The 16,127-nt window shown below is 41.8% G+C and overlaps 1 protein-coding gene across 7 annotated transcripts in view; it reads left to right on the top strand.

Moving 5' to 3' along the window:
- The first annotated feature begins 425 nt into the window (after positions 1–425).
- The window catches only part of myt1a (myelin transcription factor 1a), a 36,792-nt gene continuing 21,090 nt past the window's right edge, over positions 426–16,127 (top strand). For 2 of the 7 annotated variants that reach the window (XM_070969538.1, XM_070969536.1), the window contains exons 1-8: positions 434–871; positions 3,023–3,104; positions 3,465–3,519; positions 4,939–4,972; positions 5,072–5,140; positions 8,064–8,293; positions 10,683–11,780; positions 12,178–12,297. In XM_070969538.1, coding sequence (XP_070825639.1) covers positions 3,054–3,104; positions 3,465–3,519; positions 4,939–4,972; positions 5,072–5,140; positions 8,064–8,293; positions 10,683–11,780; positions 12,178–12,297 — 1,657 coding nt within the window. In that variant the 5' untranslated portion in view covers positions 434–871; positions 3,023–3,053. Of the gene's footprint in view, positions 872–3,022; positions 3,105–3,464; positions 3,520–4,938; positions 4,973–5,071; positions 5,141–8,063; positions 8,294–10,682; positions 11,781–12,177; positions 12,298–16,127 lie in introns of all 7 variants that reach the window. The other 5 variants (XM_070969540.1, XM_070969537.1, XM_070969539.1 and 2 more) reach the window with 5 other exon arrangements.

Raw genomic sequence — 16,127 nt, 5'->3', positions numbered from 1 at the left:
TAGACTCTAGTTCTCGAGGAAGCTTAAAACATCCTTTAATGTCCTTTAAGTGCAGTTTACTGCGTCAGAGCCAATGACACTGAGAAACTGAGCACAATGATAGGCTGGCTCTGTGCTTGGGACTGCTGGATCTATCTATCTATCTATCTATCTATCTATCTATCTATCTATCTATCTATCTATCTATCTATCTATCTATCTATCTATCTATCTATCTATCTATCTATCTATCTATTCATTTTATGTGTGTTTATCTCTCTCTCTCTCTCTCTCTCTCTCTCTCGTCTCTCTCTCTCTCTCTCTCTGTCTCTCTCGTCTCTCTCTCTCTCTCCTCTCTCTCTCTCTGTCTCTCTCTCTCTCTCTCTCTCTCTCTCTCTCTCTCTCTCTCTCTCTCGTTCTTGTTGCCAGATCTGGGACTCAGGAACAAAGCTGTGCTGTCTGATTGGCTGGTCTCGAGGGCAGCAGTGGCTGAAGAGTTTGTTCCACTGGTGTATGTCTGCTTAATTCAGTCATTAGTCTAAGGTATAGAACACTACCGTCAGTAGCCTGTGCCGTCGCTGCAGCGGCCCTCGGGCCGGGCCGGGGGGCGGTCCATGGCGGGGCGGCCCATCCATGAGCCGTGGTCGGCTGCAGCTCTCCTGTGCTCCTACAGGAGGCAGTGCAGCGGGACTTCTGTCCATGTGCTGAAGATTCGGCTGGCTCTGTCCGGGGTGCTGAACGGCTCAGGGGTGTTGGACTCAGTCGGAAGCTGCCCTCGCACTGATTCAGTCCCCGCTGCGGTGTTCTGGTTCTGTGTTGTGTTTGTGTTCCAGTAAACGTCTGTCTGCCAGCACGGGCATGTCGGAGCGGAGGGGGAGGGGAGAGCAGTAAGGTAAGGCTTTATGTGTGTATGACAAAGAGCATGAAGCGCAGTTATTTGTTGGTATTTTCCGGGCCTTGGTCTGCAGGCCTTTCGGTGGATTCCACGCCGTGCAGACAAGACGTGATGAATCGATATGTTCGCTTATCACTGTGCTTTTCTTTTCGTTAAAAATCATTTAAGCTCGGTCCGAAAGGGCCGACGGTCAGGCATTTAAACCGATTATTATTGTCGGCCGTTATTTCCGGCCCCTACAATGGCAGCCCCGTGTCGATACAGTCAGTTTTGTGTAAAAATGTAAACCGCAGAACGCCGATGGTGTTGAGTTCTGCCAGTGTGTTAGTTGAGGAGAGCAGAAAGGCCTCGTCCAGGCCTACATTCCCGCTGTCACCTCACAACAAGCATATATATATATATATATATATATATATATATTGCACCTGATATTCGCATTCTCTCTCTCTGTGTGTGTGTGTGTGTGTGTGTGTGTGTGTGTGTGTGTGTGTGTGTGTGTGTGTGTGTGTGTGCCCGCTGTCTTTGTGACAGCCTATTTGAGTTTGAGATCTTGGGAGTGAGGACATTTCTGGAAAGAGAGGACAACTGGGCCGGTCCTGACTCCCGGACAGACGGTCAAACGGCTGTTCGAGGGTGCAGACTTGTTTAGGTCCCGTTAGCAATCGGTCAGGGTTCGGGGGAGGCGTTCAGGAAAGATGTTTAAGGTTAGGCTGAGAGGCGAGACGAATGTATTATGTTAATGAATGTCCTCACAAGTATAGAAGTACGTGTGTGTGTGTGTGTGTGTGTGTGTGTGTGTGTGTGTGTGTGTGTGTGTGTGTGTGTGTGTGTGTGTGTGTGTGTGTGTAAAATGCTCTGCCTGGTAGAATATGGATGTCAATCTACATTTAAGTGATGTCATGCTGAGTGAAATCTGGGCCCGGCACCATAAAGTCACTTAAAACCTTTTCTGGCCCTTAATCCTATTGAAAGATCCCCCAACTGTCAGGGCCACTTCAGTCTCTTGTCACATGGTCATGTATGACATGCCATTGTATTATTATCTATAAATTCTGAATTTATTTTCTTATTTTAAATTTCTGAATATCTTTCAATCACAAATTTCCTTTAATTCGTTTTTCTATATATTTATTCATATGTTTTGTTTTTGTTATGATTGGGCTCTTGAATACAATTTTCAAAAAACACTTTCCGCACAATATGCCAGTAAACTCTGTGAGTGCAAACATTTTTTCAGAGGACAATGAGGATTATACTTTCTTTTATTTTACTACGTCAAGTCACATTACTGCTTCAAAGTCTACTTCAAACTACCAGGCAACCTCTATTTGTTTTTTCCTGCTCATTTTGTTGGCCTAAAGGTAGTCAAATGTAACATGTCTACAGATGCTGCAATGAGCTTAGAGAATACTCGCAATGATTAAGTTTGTAAATGTAGAATTTAAATTCTCTACAAATTCCCAGAAAAAATACTGAAGACTTGATCTATGTGTCTTCCATGGAAGCTACAGTGCTGTTCAAACCCAAGACTCCATGTTTTTTATAGTTGCACCATTTCCTCATTTTAGACGTGTATCAACACATTTCCATAAAATATATATGGTGTCTTTGGAAAGTTTTTCCTCTAGAAAGTCAGTGTCTTCCCTTATAATCACCAGGCTTGTGTTTTATCAGCTTTTTAGCCAGCAGCTGGGGGACTCACAAGAGACAGGTTTAAAAACAAAAGGTAAAAATTGAAGCAGCAGAGGTAGAGATATTCTGTTGTTTAGTCACAAGTATGGGTCAAGCCCCAAAAATGCCCCATTGCCCATGATGCAACTCAACAGATTGTCCCTGCCTTGCAAATACAAGCATGTTTAAAACTCCACATTTCCAGTTTGTTATGCAGGTTTTCTGCCATGATACCATGCTGAGGTAGTGCTGATGACATCATTATGAAATCATCAAGATGATTTTTTTAGATTTGACAAAGCTCCTCCAGAGCCACAGAGGACATTATATAATTGCTTTCTATGACAGAGTATTTCCAACCATGACAAGTAAACTGACCATTATGTGTAAAATCCGAGGAAATAAAACAAGCAAAATAATTATTTTTCATCACCAGCTAACAGTGAAGGGGTTGTTTTGGTGTGTTTCATCCAACAGAAAATGAGTTCAAAGGTCAGACACTGAGCCAATGGTGGATCAGAGCACAGCTCAACTGGAGAGGACAAGCCTCAGCATCAAAGTATCTATCTATCTATCTATCTATCTATCTATCTATCTATCTATCTATCTATCTATCTATCTATCTATCTATCTATCTATTCATTTTATGTGCGTATTTTTAAACGTTGCTTTAAACTGTTACAATCAATAAAACTATAATATATTTATTGCTAAAGGTACATCTTCATATTTGAATTTTCTTTGTTCCTGAACTTGAATCCTGAAATCTATCTATCCTATTCTGTATCCTGTATAATTTTGTTTTTTGTAATGCTAACTGGGTGTAATGACCATGATGATCTATTCATCCATCTATCTGTCTATCAGTACTACACTTCGTCACTTCTGTTCATCTTGCGCATGTCCTTCTATTATTCAGATGAGCCAAGACACTACAGAGACACGAACACGAACCCGCTCCAAAGGCATCCGGGGTTAGTATAGACACAAGCACATACATTAGGGTTACATCACTTTTGGGGATATTACACAGACTTACATTTATTTCTTCGAGACTTACCCTAACCTTAACTGTTTTCACCCTAAAATTTAATGATTTACATTATGGGGACCTGCATTTTGTCCCCACAAGTAGGGCGAGTCTCTGTAATACATTGGCACACTCACTCACTCGCTCAGACACACACACACACACACACACACACACACACACACACACACACACACACACACACATTGGGTGTAAAGTGACACTGATGTAACTAGGCCAGGTAGGTTAGTTTGGTTTAATCACTTAATTATTCTTCTGTTGGGGTAAAAACGTTTCAAAACGTTTGGGGTCTGAATCATACTGTTTTTATTCATGTTAAAATAGTCATGATTTAAGGAAAACAGAAAAACATCAAGAGAACAGTAGTTCATAATTTTTGAACAGTAATATACATTTAAATTAAAACTATACTTTGACATTACCCCTTTACATGTAATAACCTGGAGATAAGTTAATGGTCATTGCTTAAAGGCATTTATGATTTCAGTTGCTGTTGTAGTGCATTACCAAACAAAATGACATTTTGGCAAATGAATAGTCTTTTGGGTCCCTGGAGGCCTGTGGCTCATGTGCTGTATAAGACGTAGATGAAAAAACAAAAAGCATTCATTTGCAAATGAGCTGTGTTTATGACAATGGTTTTATGTAGTGTTCCTGAGCTCATGCAGTGACATCCTTTATCCAATCATGTGTTCACAAAGTGGTGAACCCCACTCCATCCTTGCTTGTGAACAACAGTCTTTTGAGGATGCCCCTTTCATACCCAATCATGATACAATCACCTGTTACAATGAACCTGTTTACATGTGGAATTTTGCAAAGAGGTGTTTATGGGCATTCCACATCTTTCCCAGTCTTTAGTTGGTCCTGTCCAAACTTGTTTGAAATGTGTTGCTGCATCAAACTCAGGATAAGCAGCTGTAGCTCAGGAGGTAGAGCGGTTGTCCACCAGTCAGGAGGTCGGTGGTTCGATCCCTGGCCTCAGCAGTCCATATGCTGAAGTATCCTTGGGTGAGATACTGGACACCAAAAACTGCCCCTGATACTGTGCCATCAGTGTGTGAATTCATATGTACATCGCTTTGGATAAAAGCGTCTGCCAAAAGACTAATTGTAATTGTAAACTCAGGATAAGCAAATCTCTACAAAAATCAATGAAGCTGATGAGGTCAAACATAAGCTCTTTGTCTTCGTACTGTTCTCACTTGAGAATATGTAAAAAAGAAAGGATCAGCTGTTTCCCACAGCATATCAACTTTTTGGAATCAGGATTGTAGAGCTCTCATGTGACTTTTGTTTGTGCATTTAATGATTCCCCTGCTTCTTTACTCTGTGTTGTCAGAACTTGTGGGACAAGAGATGAAGCCAGAGCTAAGGTAAGTGATTCTTGGCTTAAACAGGAGACAATCATAATGTATGTGTGTAGAAAGTTTGTCTTGTGTATATTAAGTGTGTATTTGTCTTCAATCTGTCAGTAGCAGCTGTCCCACCCCTGGATGTGACGGCAAAGGCCATGTCAGTGGAAGATACTCACGACATAGAAGGTAAGACTCAAACTGTATTACATCAAACTTTTTGCACAACAGTTAGTTTGCCATGAAGACACACCAAACGTTTTGTGGTATATCACCTATGAAAAGTACAAAGAATCAATCCTCAGAGAAATAGTAGCTGATTATATAAACATGCAAATGAACACTGTAATAATTTAGACAATTTTATATTTCATAATATACAGTATGCTCTAATTTTATTGATTCATGTGATAGTTGAACAAATTTTTATGCTGTCATCTTGTTCACACAGGGACAGTGTCATTCAAGTTGAAACAGGAAAGGGTCTTTCCAAAACTGCTGCGACAAAGTCAAAAAATACTGTGCAGTGGGCATTCCATTTTCCACAAGGATAGAGGGTGTCTAATATACACATTGCAAAGCACTCTAAAGCAAATGATTTTTATTTTAGTAAAATAAAAAAAGAAAAAAAAAGAAGAAGAAAGAAAGACTTCTCCCTCGTCCAAAACAGCCCCAGACCTAAAGTACACTATAGTATGTGGACAGATGTCTCTAAATGTTTTTTGGAATAGAGTGTACAGTGATGGCACATCAGGACATGAACATATCCAATCAACATAAGAAAAAATATGAAGATGTACATATAAAAATGCGTCAGGTTATATATACTGTGTATATTTATACTACAGTAACAATAGAATTCTTTCTAGGCAGCACTTACACTGTGAGTATATGTGATATCATGTATAAGTCAATTATTTGAAAGTATGCAGCAGAGTGAGCAATCAGAATTTCACACACACACATGATGCAGAGTATAAGCGCATTGGCTCAATAACTGGTCAAATCCTTGACCGAGACCTGTATGTGTGAAAAGTAGTGCTGTCAAAAATATTGCGTTATTAACGCGTTAACGCAAATCAATTTTAACAGCGTCATTTTTTCTATCGCAAGATTAACGCTCTTTGTGACCTAGTGAACTTGTAGTTCTTTATAAGCTGTGGCCACTGCTAGTAACATAAGAAAAACTACAGGATCAGATTGTAAACTGGAAACAAAACAATAGGCACGCCCCACGTACGTGTTTGGTCTTGTCTGCTCGCTAGCTGTAAGAGTAGGCTACCGGTTTGTGTGGATGTCAAGCACGAAATGCCGAATTGGATGCGAACAAGATTCTGAATGGAAAGTTTAGTTTCAAAAAGTTGCTAAATGGGTCACCTGACAAGACCAAAGTTATCTGTGTGTAATGGTGGGAAATGAGCCACTTTATGGCCAAACACACCGCAAATGTGAATTCTCTGCCGCCTCCTTGTCAAAACCAGGCAACAATGGATGGCTTTCGACAGAGGCAGATGGACGCTATTATGTTCAAAGGAAACTTAAGAAAGGAAAGTTTAAGCCATACTTTAACTGCACTATAGCCTGAGTCCTAGTTTACAATGATGTGCACTTGGTAACTTTATTTTGGATCACCCTGTTTTGATCCCTTAGAAAGGGTTGTTGAAGGGGCTTTTTTCTAACCAAGTATTTATTTTTTTGTCATCTGTTTATTGACAGTGTTAAATTGTGTGAGATTTTGCTTCAACTATGAATGACTGCTCAAAGTGAGAATGTTAGTGTGAAATATAAAACTATACCTTTTCAATAAAAAAAACATTTGCACACAGCAAGCTAATCCACTTTTCCATGTTGATAACAGTATTAAAATGATAATTAATGGGACATTTAGAATAGATAAAAATGTGTGATTAATTTGCAATTAATTGCAAGTTAACTACGACATTCATGAGATTAATCGCAATTAAATATTTTAATTGATTGACAGCACTAGTGAAAAGTGTTTAACAAAACACTGTCAAGTGTAACTGACCACAGGACCCAAATGCCACACCGTACTGAAGAGGTTACCCTCGGGGGGGGGCTACTGGCTACTGTAAGTGCGCAGTTAGTTTCACTTCTCTGTGTCATTCACAAGTTGTTTTTTTAAATTAATTATTTCTACTGTGTTCAAGATGAATTTACTCTGACATAGTAACATGTTTTGATTCTGACACTTCTGTAGTAATCTCACAGGTCTTAGCTTACTTTGAGACCAAGATTATTCATACAGCCCATGTAGTTGTGAAGATATACTCTATTTAGGGTTGGTCATTTGGGAGAAGAGGCAGACAAAATAGGCCTGGTACTGAAGAGGTTGCAGAGGACAGAGAGCGGGACAGGTTCAATGTCTTTTAATCTTCCTTAATGTCAAAAAACAGAATAAGGCAGTCAATAGCTTTCAGAGTTTGGGGTGATCTTGAAGAGGAGGAAACTTGTCGGGTTTTGATCCAGTTTCCCAACTGGGCAGGGACAAGGAAGGGTGAGGGCAAGGTACCTGAGCACATACAAAACTCAGAGTCAGGAAGGCAGGCAAGCAAGGAAAAGTGATGAAAAGGTATTGAGCAGATTCTGCTGGGTCTCTGTCTTTACCGCGGAGATGAACGGACAATGCGACAAATACTGAGTGCAGAGCCAGGGCTTATATACTGTGACAGCAGGTCAGCCTTGATTGAATGACTGAATAAAGTTGTGCTCTGGGCGGAAGGGATCGAGCGTGATCTGTCAGCCGTGCCCCTGCAGAGAGACACAGGAACACTCAAACACCGGAGACAGACAAGAGACAGAGGGAAAAAGGGGGGAAACTGCAGGTCCTAACAAACAGTTACAATTACAGTAACGCCATAGTCGTTTTTCTGTTTGTATATTGGACATAAATCTCCTTTCTCCTAACATATAGATGTAAATAATATAATAATACTACAATTATTAAACTTTGTGAGTGGCATCTACAAGCTGTAGTATTCTTTACATCTCACAATGTGAAAGTCTTGGACAGAAGAACAATCTGTTAATTTTGCTGTTTTATGTTAGATTGTTGAATGTTAGCATTCATTACCCATCCTGCTCTCCTTAGCGTACTGGGATGCCCAATTGTGAAGAAAAGGAAGCTGGAGGAGGCTGAGGCAGAGGAGAACCAGTCTGCTCCCAAAAGGAGGAACCAGCCTGCCAAGCAGGCAGCAGATGAAAGTTTCGCCGCAGACAGTGATGCAGCAGAGGAGGAGCAAGAGGAGGAAGAGGAAGAAGAAGAAGATTTCAAAGAGAAGAAGAAAAACAAAACAAAAAGCAGGCCGGAGGCAACAAAAAGTGAGTGAAACTAAACCAGGAAAGTTACTATGAAAAATTTCCATTACGGCACAGTACAAGCGCACCAAAAAACTACTAGAAAAGAAACATAAGAAATAAAACAAATTTGATGAGCAGAACAATAAATGTCTTTTTTGTTCCTATTCCAATATTTATCTTGTGACACCTTAGATCACAGCAGCAAACCCAGGCTGGATTAGAAGACTGATGTTGACAGTTTGGAAGTCATCATACCTAATTATGGCTTGAATAATGACAACATAATGATTGCAATGCAGTAGCAAACAACACGATTCTAAAATAGTCTGAAAACTATCAGATGCATATCGTTCGCGACCGACACATCACCAGTTCCTCTACCTGTTCCACTGTTTTAAAAAATAGTGGCGCAACTTGGTGGGCGTTATCTTGGTAATTTCTCTGTGTGAGAAATACAAGATATGACGTGTGCGCGTTTGAATGGGTTGAAATGCATGTGTCTCACGCCCGATGGGTGAGACTTGAGAGCTTTGCCAGTGAAGTCTCTCCGGGGCCGGCGGCGTTGCCCTGCATGTTTGCATGTGGGGTATGCGCATGCGCAGTTGGAGAATTTATTACTTTCTCCTGCGACAACTTCCGGGCACTGAGCTGTCACTCAAAAACTCACTAGCCAATGGCGACGCACTCCTGAAAAAGCCTGCCCACGTGAGAGGTTTGTGTCAGAATCGCAAACAATGGGAGCGCGCAAACGAGAGAGCTGGCAGCGTGACTGCAAAGCTGACGGTGAGAGCAAAAGTCTGAGCAGTGAGAAAGAAACAGAGAATATGGCAAAAGTAAAAGACCAATAGTTTACTCAATTGCACAAATAATTGGTTTGCAAGTTACAAGTTTTACTTTTGAGATGACTTTTTTTTTTTGGCTTCAGTGAGTTTTATTCTCTCTCAAATTTTTATTTTTGTTTGATACTGAACAAGTTTTGTTTGATTATTTTGACACAAATCTGATTCCATACATTTTTGACGAGTACGAGCATGATACGAGTAAAACTCATCAATATCCGTGCTCGTGCTGAAGGAAAATCCTCATTGGGCAACTGACTGTCTTCACGCTCTGTGATTGGCCAGCCACACACAGCGCCCGCCCCTCCCTCTCATGCTTTTGAGACGAATACAGTGAACAAGGCTGACATATTATTTCCCTGTTTGCCATCACTGGAGGTTTGCATGAATCACCAAGTTCACACAGATCATTAAAAGATAAGCAGTCTTACAGACCACGTACACACATATAGCTGAACACGCAAAGTAGCCTATATTAATATTTTTATTGTATATAGCTGCATGCAGTATCTGACACTCTTACTTTTGTAATCAAAAACATTGTTTTGAATCTCAATTGAGGCTGTTCTGTAAATAGTTTTCAAATAAACAATAAATATAGCAACTTCTGATCAATCCATATCAATTTCAAACTTAAAATAATGTACCAATTTAAGCCCCACCCATTTAAGGCCCTGCCCACTCAGAGTACAGCTACTGATACAGATAATTTAGATGGTTGAATAGATACAGATACAGATAGTGGTGTACTCGCTCATCCCTAACCAATATGGATCACCAATTATTAGAAGTCATACTTGGAGAAACCAACCAAAATGTTTGGCTAAAAAAACATACTCAGAAGGCTGAATACATCATCTCTAGAATTCATAATAGCAGTCAGTTTACAGACTGCTATTATAGGTAGTCTTTCCCAGTTCATAGTTGATACAAGGGCATTTTTATATTGCACCATGGAAATTAGCTTTGCACTCAACTGTTAAACATCTCTGTTACTTCAACAGCAAAGCCTCATGAATAACAATGTATTCCACATATCTGTGATGGCCATCCAACTTTTACATATTAATCACACTTGTGTAATCTTGAGTTCAGTCAGCCCACTTGTGTGAAATAGATTATTACATGAATGTAAAATATGTACGGCACTAACATTTGGCATGAAGGTTCTGACCTTATCACTAACTTCAAGGAAACACCAAGCTCAGCACAACAGGATGGTGAGGAGAGCCAATTCTAGTTCCCCCTGAGGGGATATGTAGACTCAGAGGCTACAGGTGGATGCTGGGATGGAGGTGTGGCTTTTGAAATGATAATGGCAGCATCATAGATTTTTCAGGTGAGCAGTGTGGCTGCAGACATGGTAGCCAATGAGTGAGCACAGAACTCAGGGCTTAAGTACACCAGAATTGAGGTGACTGCCTGAACTAAACCAAAGGTTTCACTTGATTATTGCTGAACAAGCCATATAAGGTCAACAACAAGGTGAGTCACAATGCATGTCTTGAGTTGTAAGTTACGGTGTAGAGATAACAAGGACAGTGACAGTCATCTATACTTTGAATCCACAGCAGACTGCTCACTGGTGACAACAGAGGACAGAGAAACATCAGTTTGTCCCGTGGCTGAAGATGACAGGAACAAAAGCATCACATCAGAGACTGACAATGAAACTGAAAGTGAGAAAAGTAAAGAAATGAAGCCAGTAATACTGACTGATGATCATCAGAAGGAGAAAACAGAGACAAAGGAGGTTGAGGAAGGTCAGCTGGTGGCAAAGTGCCAGACATCAGAGCAAGCTGAAGAAGAAACAGAGTTCAATGATCTTAAAGAGACAAAGGAAGAGAAGGAAGAGGAAGCAGAAGAAAAAGAAGAAAAGGAAGAGGAGCAAGACAGACAAGAGGATATTCTTGAAGAGAAAGAAATAGAGAGACAGATGTTAAGCCAGGAAAACTCTGATCACCAGTACTCCAGTGGAGATTATAACCATCAGGCCAAAGAATCAACAGGGGAGCAGAGTAAGAGGGAGGGACGGGAAGAGCAAGAGGATGAGGATGAGGAGGAGGAGGAAGAAGAGGAAGAGCAGAAAGAGCAGGAAGAAGAAGAGGGAGAAGAGAGTGAGGTCCACCAAGAGGTTGACACTCCTTACACTTTGAGTCCACACACTCAGGGATCTGAAGCCGAGGTGTCATTCAGGGAAGAAAAGATCAGCACCCCCATGACTGAGGAAGAGGAGGAGGATGAAGAGCAGGAGAAGGACAGGGAGGAAGAGGAGAGGCAGGAGAAAGAAGCAGGTGAAGTGATGGAGGAGGAAGAGGAGGACCAAGACTCCAGCAAAGCCTCTCCGACTACAGTGGTTATAGAGGTCCGCTCTGAGGAGGACGATGACGAGGATGATGATGAGGAGGAGGAAGAGGAGGAAGAAGAGGATGAGGACAGAGAGGAGCAGGATCGTATCTCAGAGGGCTCAGGAATCACGGATGACTCAGAGAACTGGGATATGACACGGGGGAACCTGGGGCTGCTGGAGCAGGCCATTGCCCTGAAGGCAGAGGAGGTGAAGGGGGGTCAGGAGGCCCAGAGCTCCCCAGACTATCACCCATACAGCACCTCCAGCAAGAGCTCAGAGCCTGCTGCTGCAGCCCGTCGCTCCACTCATTTCAGCAAAGGTACACTTACTGTTACTGCTAGCGGACACACACAGTTAGAAAAGTGCTCCGTTTGTTATACAGTGTGGATGAACAGTTGATATCATCCTACTGAAAGTACTGTTACAGATATAATTATTATAAAAATTATTTCAGCACCAAAATTAATTTATTTAGCATATATTTGTTAATTCAATTTTGATAATACTCCAAGGGTGGTTTACTGTTTACTGTGATTTTGTCTGTAAGTGATATTGACTAAGTACTGGTAGCAATACCAGTATCAGTATCAGTGGCTCTGGGTCTGGTATTACTTGGTATGAGGTAAGAATCATATTTTGTTTTACCCCTTGTACTACTTACTGATGTGCGTTAATTCATGACTGCTACCATCTAAATCACACTGACCTCTATTCAGAAAAGAAGGAAGTGAAGTGTCCAACCCCAGGGTGTGATGGGACAGGTCATGTGACTGGGCTGTACCCTCACCATCGCAGTCTATCTGGATGTCCTCACAAAGACAGAATCCCCCCAGAGAGTGAGTACACATTACCTTTCATAACACCACAGCCCAACAGTAGACAAATCTGACACTCCAGATGCATATTCTGTCAATGTCAGCAAAAGCACAACATTTCTGTTCTCTGTTTGCTACAGACCATTTTAGTCAACTATTCAACAGCTCTGAGAGACTCAGGGCTCTATTTTCGATTTTGCCACCAGCGCGGCGGAGGCGCGGCGCAAAGTCAGGTCCGCTTTGCCGATGGGGCGTGGCGGCACAGTATTTTCATGTACCGCACTGCCGGCGCATCTACTCCTCCTTCTCATCTCAGTCCCACAGCGCAACTCGGAAGGAGGGAGGGGAGAAGGCGTGGAGTGGGTTTGACACAGCCGAGTCAAATCTTCACCAATCACAGCAGCTCCTCGCCTCACCTTTAAAAACGGCGAGGTGCATGGCAAGTTTCCAGGATGACTGAGCCTGCGCAGGAAAGTGTCCAACACCCAAACTTCTCCCAGGAGGAGACTGATGTCACTCATGTCTAAATATGAGGTCCTTAAATGTGTACATTCAGTCAGGGTGAGTGACCATTACGCGTGCCGAACGTGCTTGCAATGTGGTCAGATGAGATACTGATCAAAATATATAAATTTAGGTCTGACTGTATGTGCTGACTCAGATAGTTGCATTGAATCGTGGCTGTTGCTAATTATGGATCGCAGGAAACCTGACTGTGAGGTATCAGTGACTCCGCCGGTTTATGAAAATCCACTTGAGTTGACCAGGTCTGGGGTGGTGAGCTGGAACGAAAATCCAAATCCGCCGGCTGATTATGCCGACACCTCCCCCTACTGTGCCACAACACCCATCCTGGCGCACCTCTGTATGCCTCGGTTTACCAAAATACCAAGTGTGCTGTGCGCCTGCCTGCGCTGCACGAAAATACCACTGCATGGGGTGCGCACCATGCGCCGCGCCGGCAGTGGAATCGAAAATAGAGCCCTCACTGTTGACTGACTACTGTTCATCTTCCGTCTTTATACTTTACTTGTAATTCTTATTATTGCGCCATTTTTTGATGTCTGTTTACTTGTGTACTTCTTGTAATAGAAACACTTCTCAGTGATTTTGTAATTTGGCCACCATGTGGCCAGTTATGATAGGTTTTACATTTTGGCTAGTATCTCATGAACTGTGAAGCTTAGTAAAATAATATTTGCACAGTGTGTTCCTTGGATAATGCTGATTTGACTGTTAAAGGCCACCAGGGAATTCCCTCTTCATTTCAGATTTTTTGCACACATTTTTTGCTTCTTTTGGCACATATATATTCTAATTATCACCAAATCTGATTCATACCATAACTAGATGATCCAAGCAACTCTGGAATTAGTTACCAATCTTTTGAAAGCATAGCCTGATGCACTTAAGGGGCCATAATGTTGAATTGGATTGCAACCAGTGAGGGAAGTATTCAGGTCTTTAACTTAAGCCAAAGTAACAACACCACAGTGGATAAATACTCTGTTGCAAATAAAAAGTCCTGCATTATTTTGCACAAAATTGCATTCTACTTACCCAGTTAAGTAAAAGCACAAAAGTATTAGCATCAAAATTCCGAATAATGTATATTATATTTGTTAAATTATAATTATTGATGTGATTGATGTGAATGCATACATTAATGTTGGAGCTATTTTTGTTTGCTATACAGTTGTGGTCAAAAGTTTACATACACTTGCAAAGAACATAATGTCATGGCCATGTCATGTCATGGTCTGATTTTCTCTGATAGAGTGATTGGAACAGATACTTCTTTGTCACAAAAAACATTCATGAAGTTTGGTTCTTTGATGACTTTATTATGGGTTAACAGAAAAAGTGACCAAATCTGCTGGGTCAAAAATATACATACAGCAACATGAATTAGCAATTTTGGTGACTTAGAAAGTTGTGTTAATGAAATGAGCTTCATAGCATGGCCTCTTAACTTCTTGTGAGTGATTGAGTGACTACAGCTGGTGACTTCTCTGAGACCATTTAAAAAGGGCTCATTGGATACAAACACCCACAAACGCTACAATGGGAAAGTCAAAGGAGCTCAGCACGGATCTGAAAAAGCGAATCATTGACTTGAGCAAGTCAGGAAAGTCACTTGGAGCCATTTCAAAGCAGCTGCAGGTCCCAAGAGCAACAGTGCAAACAGTTGTTTGTAAGTATAAAGTGCATGGCACTGTTTTGTCACTGCCACGATCAGGAAGAAAATGCAAGCTATCACCTGCTGCTGAGAGAAAATTGGTCAGGAGGGTGAAGAGTCAACCGAGAACCACCAAATAGCAGATCTGCCAAGAATTAGAAGCTGCTGGAACACAGGTGTCAGTGTCCACAATCAAGCGTGTTTTGCATCGCCATGGACTGAGAGGCTGCCGTGCAAGAAGGAAGCCCTTGCTCCCAAAGCGGCACCTTAAGGCTCGACTGAAGTTTGCTGCTGATCACATGGACAAAGGTAAGACCTTCTGGACGAAAGTTCTGTGGTCAGACAAAACAAAAATCGAGCTGTTTGGCCACAATGCCCAGCAATATGTTTGGAGGAGAAAAGGTGAGGCCTTTAACCCCAAGAACACCATGCCTACCGTCAAGCACGGTGGTGGTAGTATTATGCTGTGGGGCTGTTTTGCTGCCAATGGAACTGGTGCTTTACAGAGAGTAAATGGGATAATGAAGAAGGAGGATAACCTTCAAATTCTTCAAGATAACCTAAAATCATCAGCCCGAAGGTTGGGTCTTGGGCGCAGTTGGGTGTTCCAACAGGACAATGACCCCAAACACACATCAAAAGTGGTAATGGAATGGCTAAATCAGGCTAGAATTAAGGTTTCAGAATGGCCTTCCCAAAGTCCTGACTTAAACCCCATTGAGAACATGTGGACAATGCTGAAGAAACAAGTCCTGTTAGGAGGCTGTACAGCCGCTGAGTAATAGGGCCCAGAGATGCAGACCCGAAACAGAGATTGTGTAAACCAAAGCCGAATTTATTAATAAAAAGGAAAACAGAAAACGCGCTCAACGAGCGGATAATGAACAAACAAAAGATGCACTCAAACGGAGTGGATAAACTGAAGGAGCCCTGACGAAGCGGGTATGACACGAGGCACGCGTGGAAGCGGCAGGCAGACACTGAAAACAAAGAAAAACACAGCACACTTAATGGCTGGAAAAATGTGGACAACAAAAGACATATATCTGAAATAGAGAGAGAGATAAAGAGACTTGTACTTACGAACCATATGACCAAACATCGACATGGAGATCGAGGAATAATCCGGCAAGGAAGAGGAGCAGGTTCATGCCTTAAATACTCTCCCTGATGAGGGAGAGTGACTGCAGGTGAGTCGCAGTGGGAGGAGCTGGCAGCAGGTGAGGGGCTGCCCAGCCACGACTCCAGGGGTGAACAGACAGACACACACACAGGGAAAAGGGAGAGGAGACACACAGGGAGAGACAGGAAGCCAGGATCATAACAAGTCCATGTCAGAAAGCCAACAAATTTAACTGAACTGCACCAATTCTGTCAAGAGGAGTGGTCAAAGATTCAACCAGAAGCTTGTGGATGGCTACCAAAAGCGCCTAATTGAAGAGAAAATGGCTAAGGGACATGCAACCAAATATTAGCATTGCTGTATGTATATTTTTGACCCAGCAGATTTGATCACTTTTTCTGTTAACCCATCATAAAGTCATAAAAGAACCAAACTTCATGAATATTTTTTTGTGACGAAGAAGTATCTGTTCCAATCACTCTATCAGAGAAAAATCAGAGTTGTAGAAATAACTGGAAACTCAAGAGAGCCATGACATTATGTTCTTTA

This window comes from Chaetodon trifascialis, chromosome 8 (assembly GCF_039877785.1).
Source record: "Chaetodon trifascialis isolate fChaTrf1 chromosome 8, fChaTrf1.hap1, whole genome shotgun sequence".
In the NCBI taxonomy this organism is placed as follows: Eukaryota; Metazoa; Chordata; class Actinopteri; order Chaetodontiformes; family Chaetodontidae; genus Chaetodon; species Chaetodon trifascialis.
Note: the sequence above shows the minus strand (reverse complement) of the source record. Positions and strands in the feature narration are given on the sequence as shown.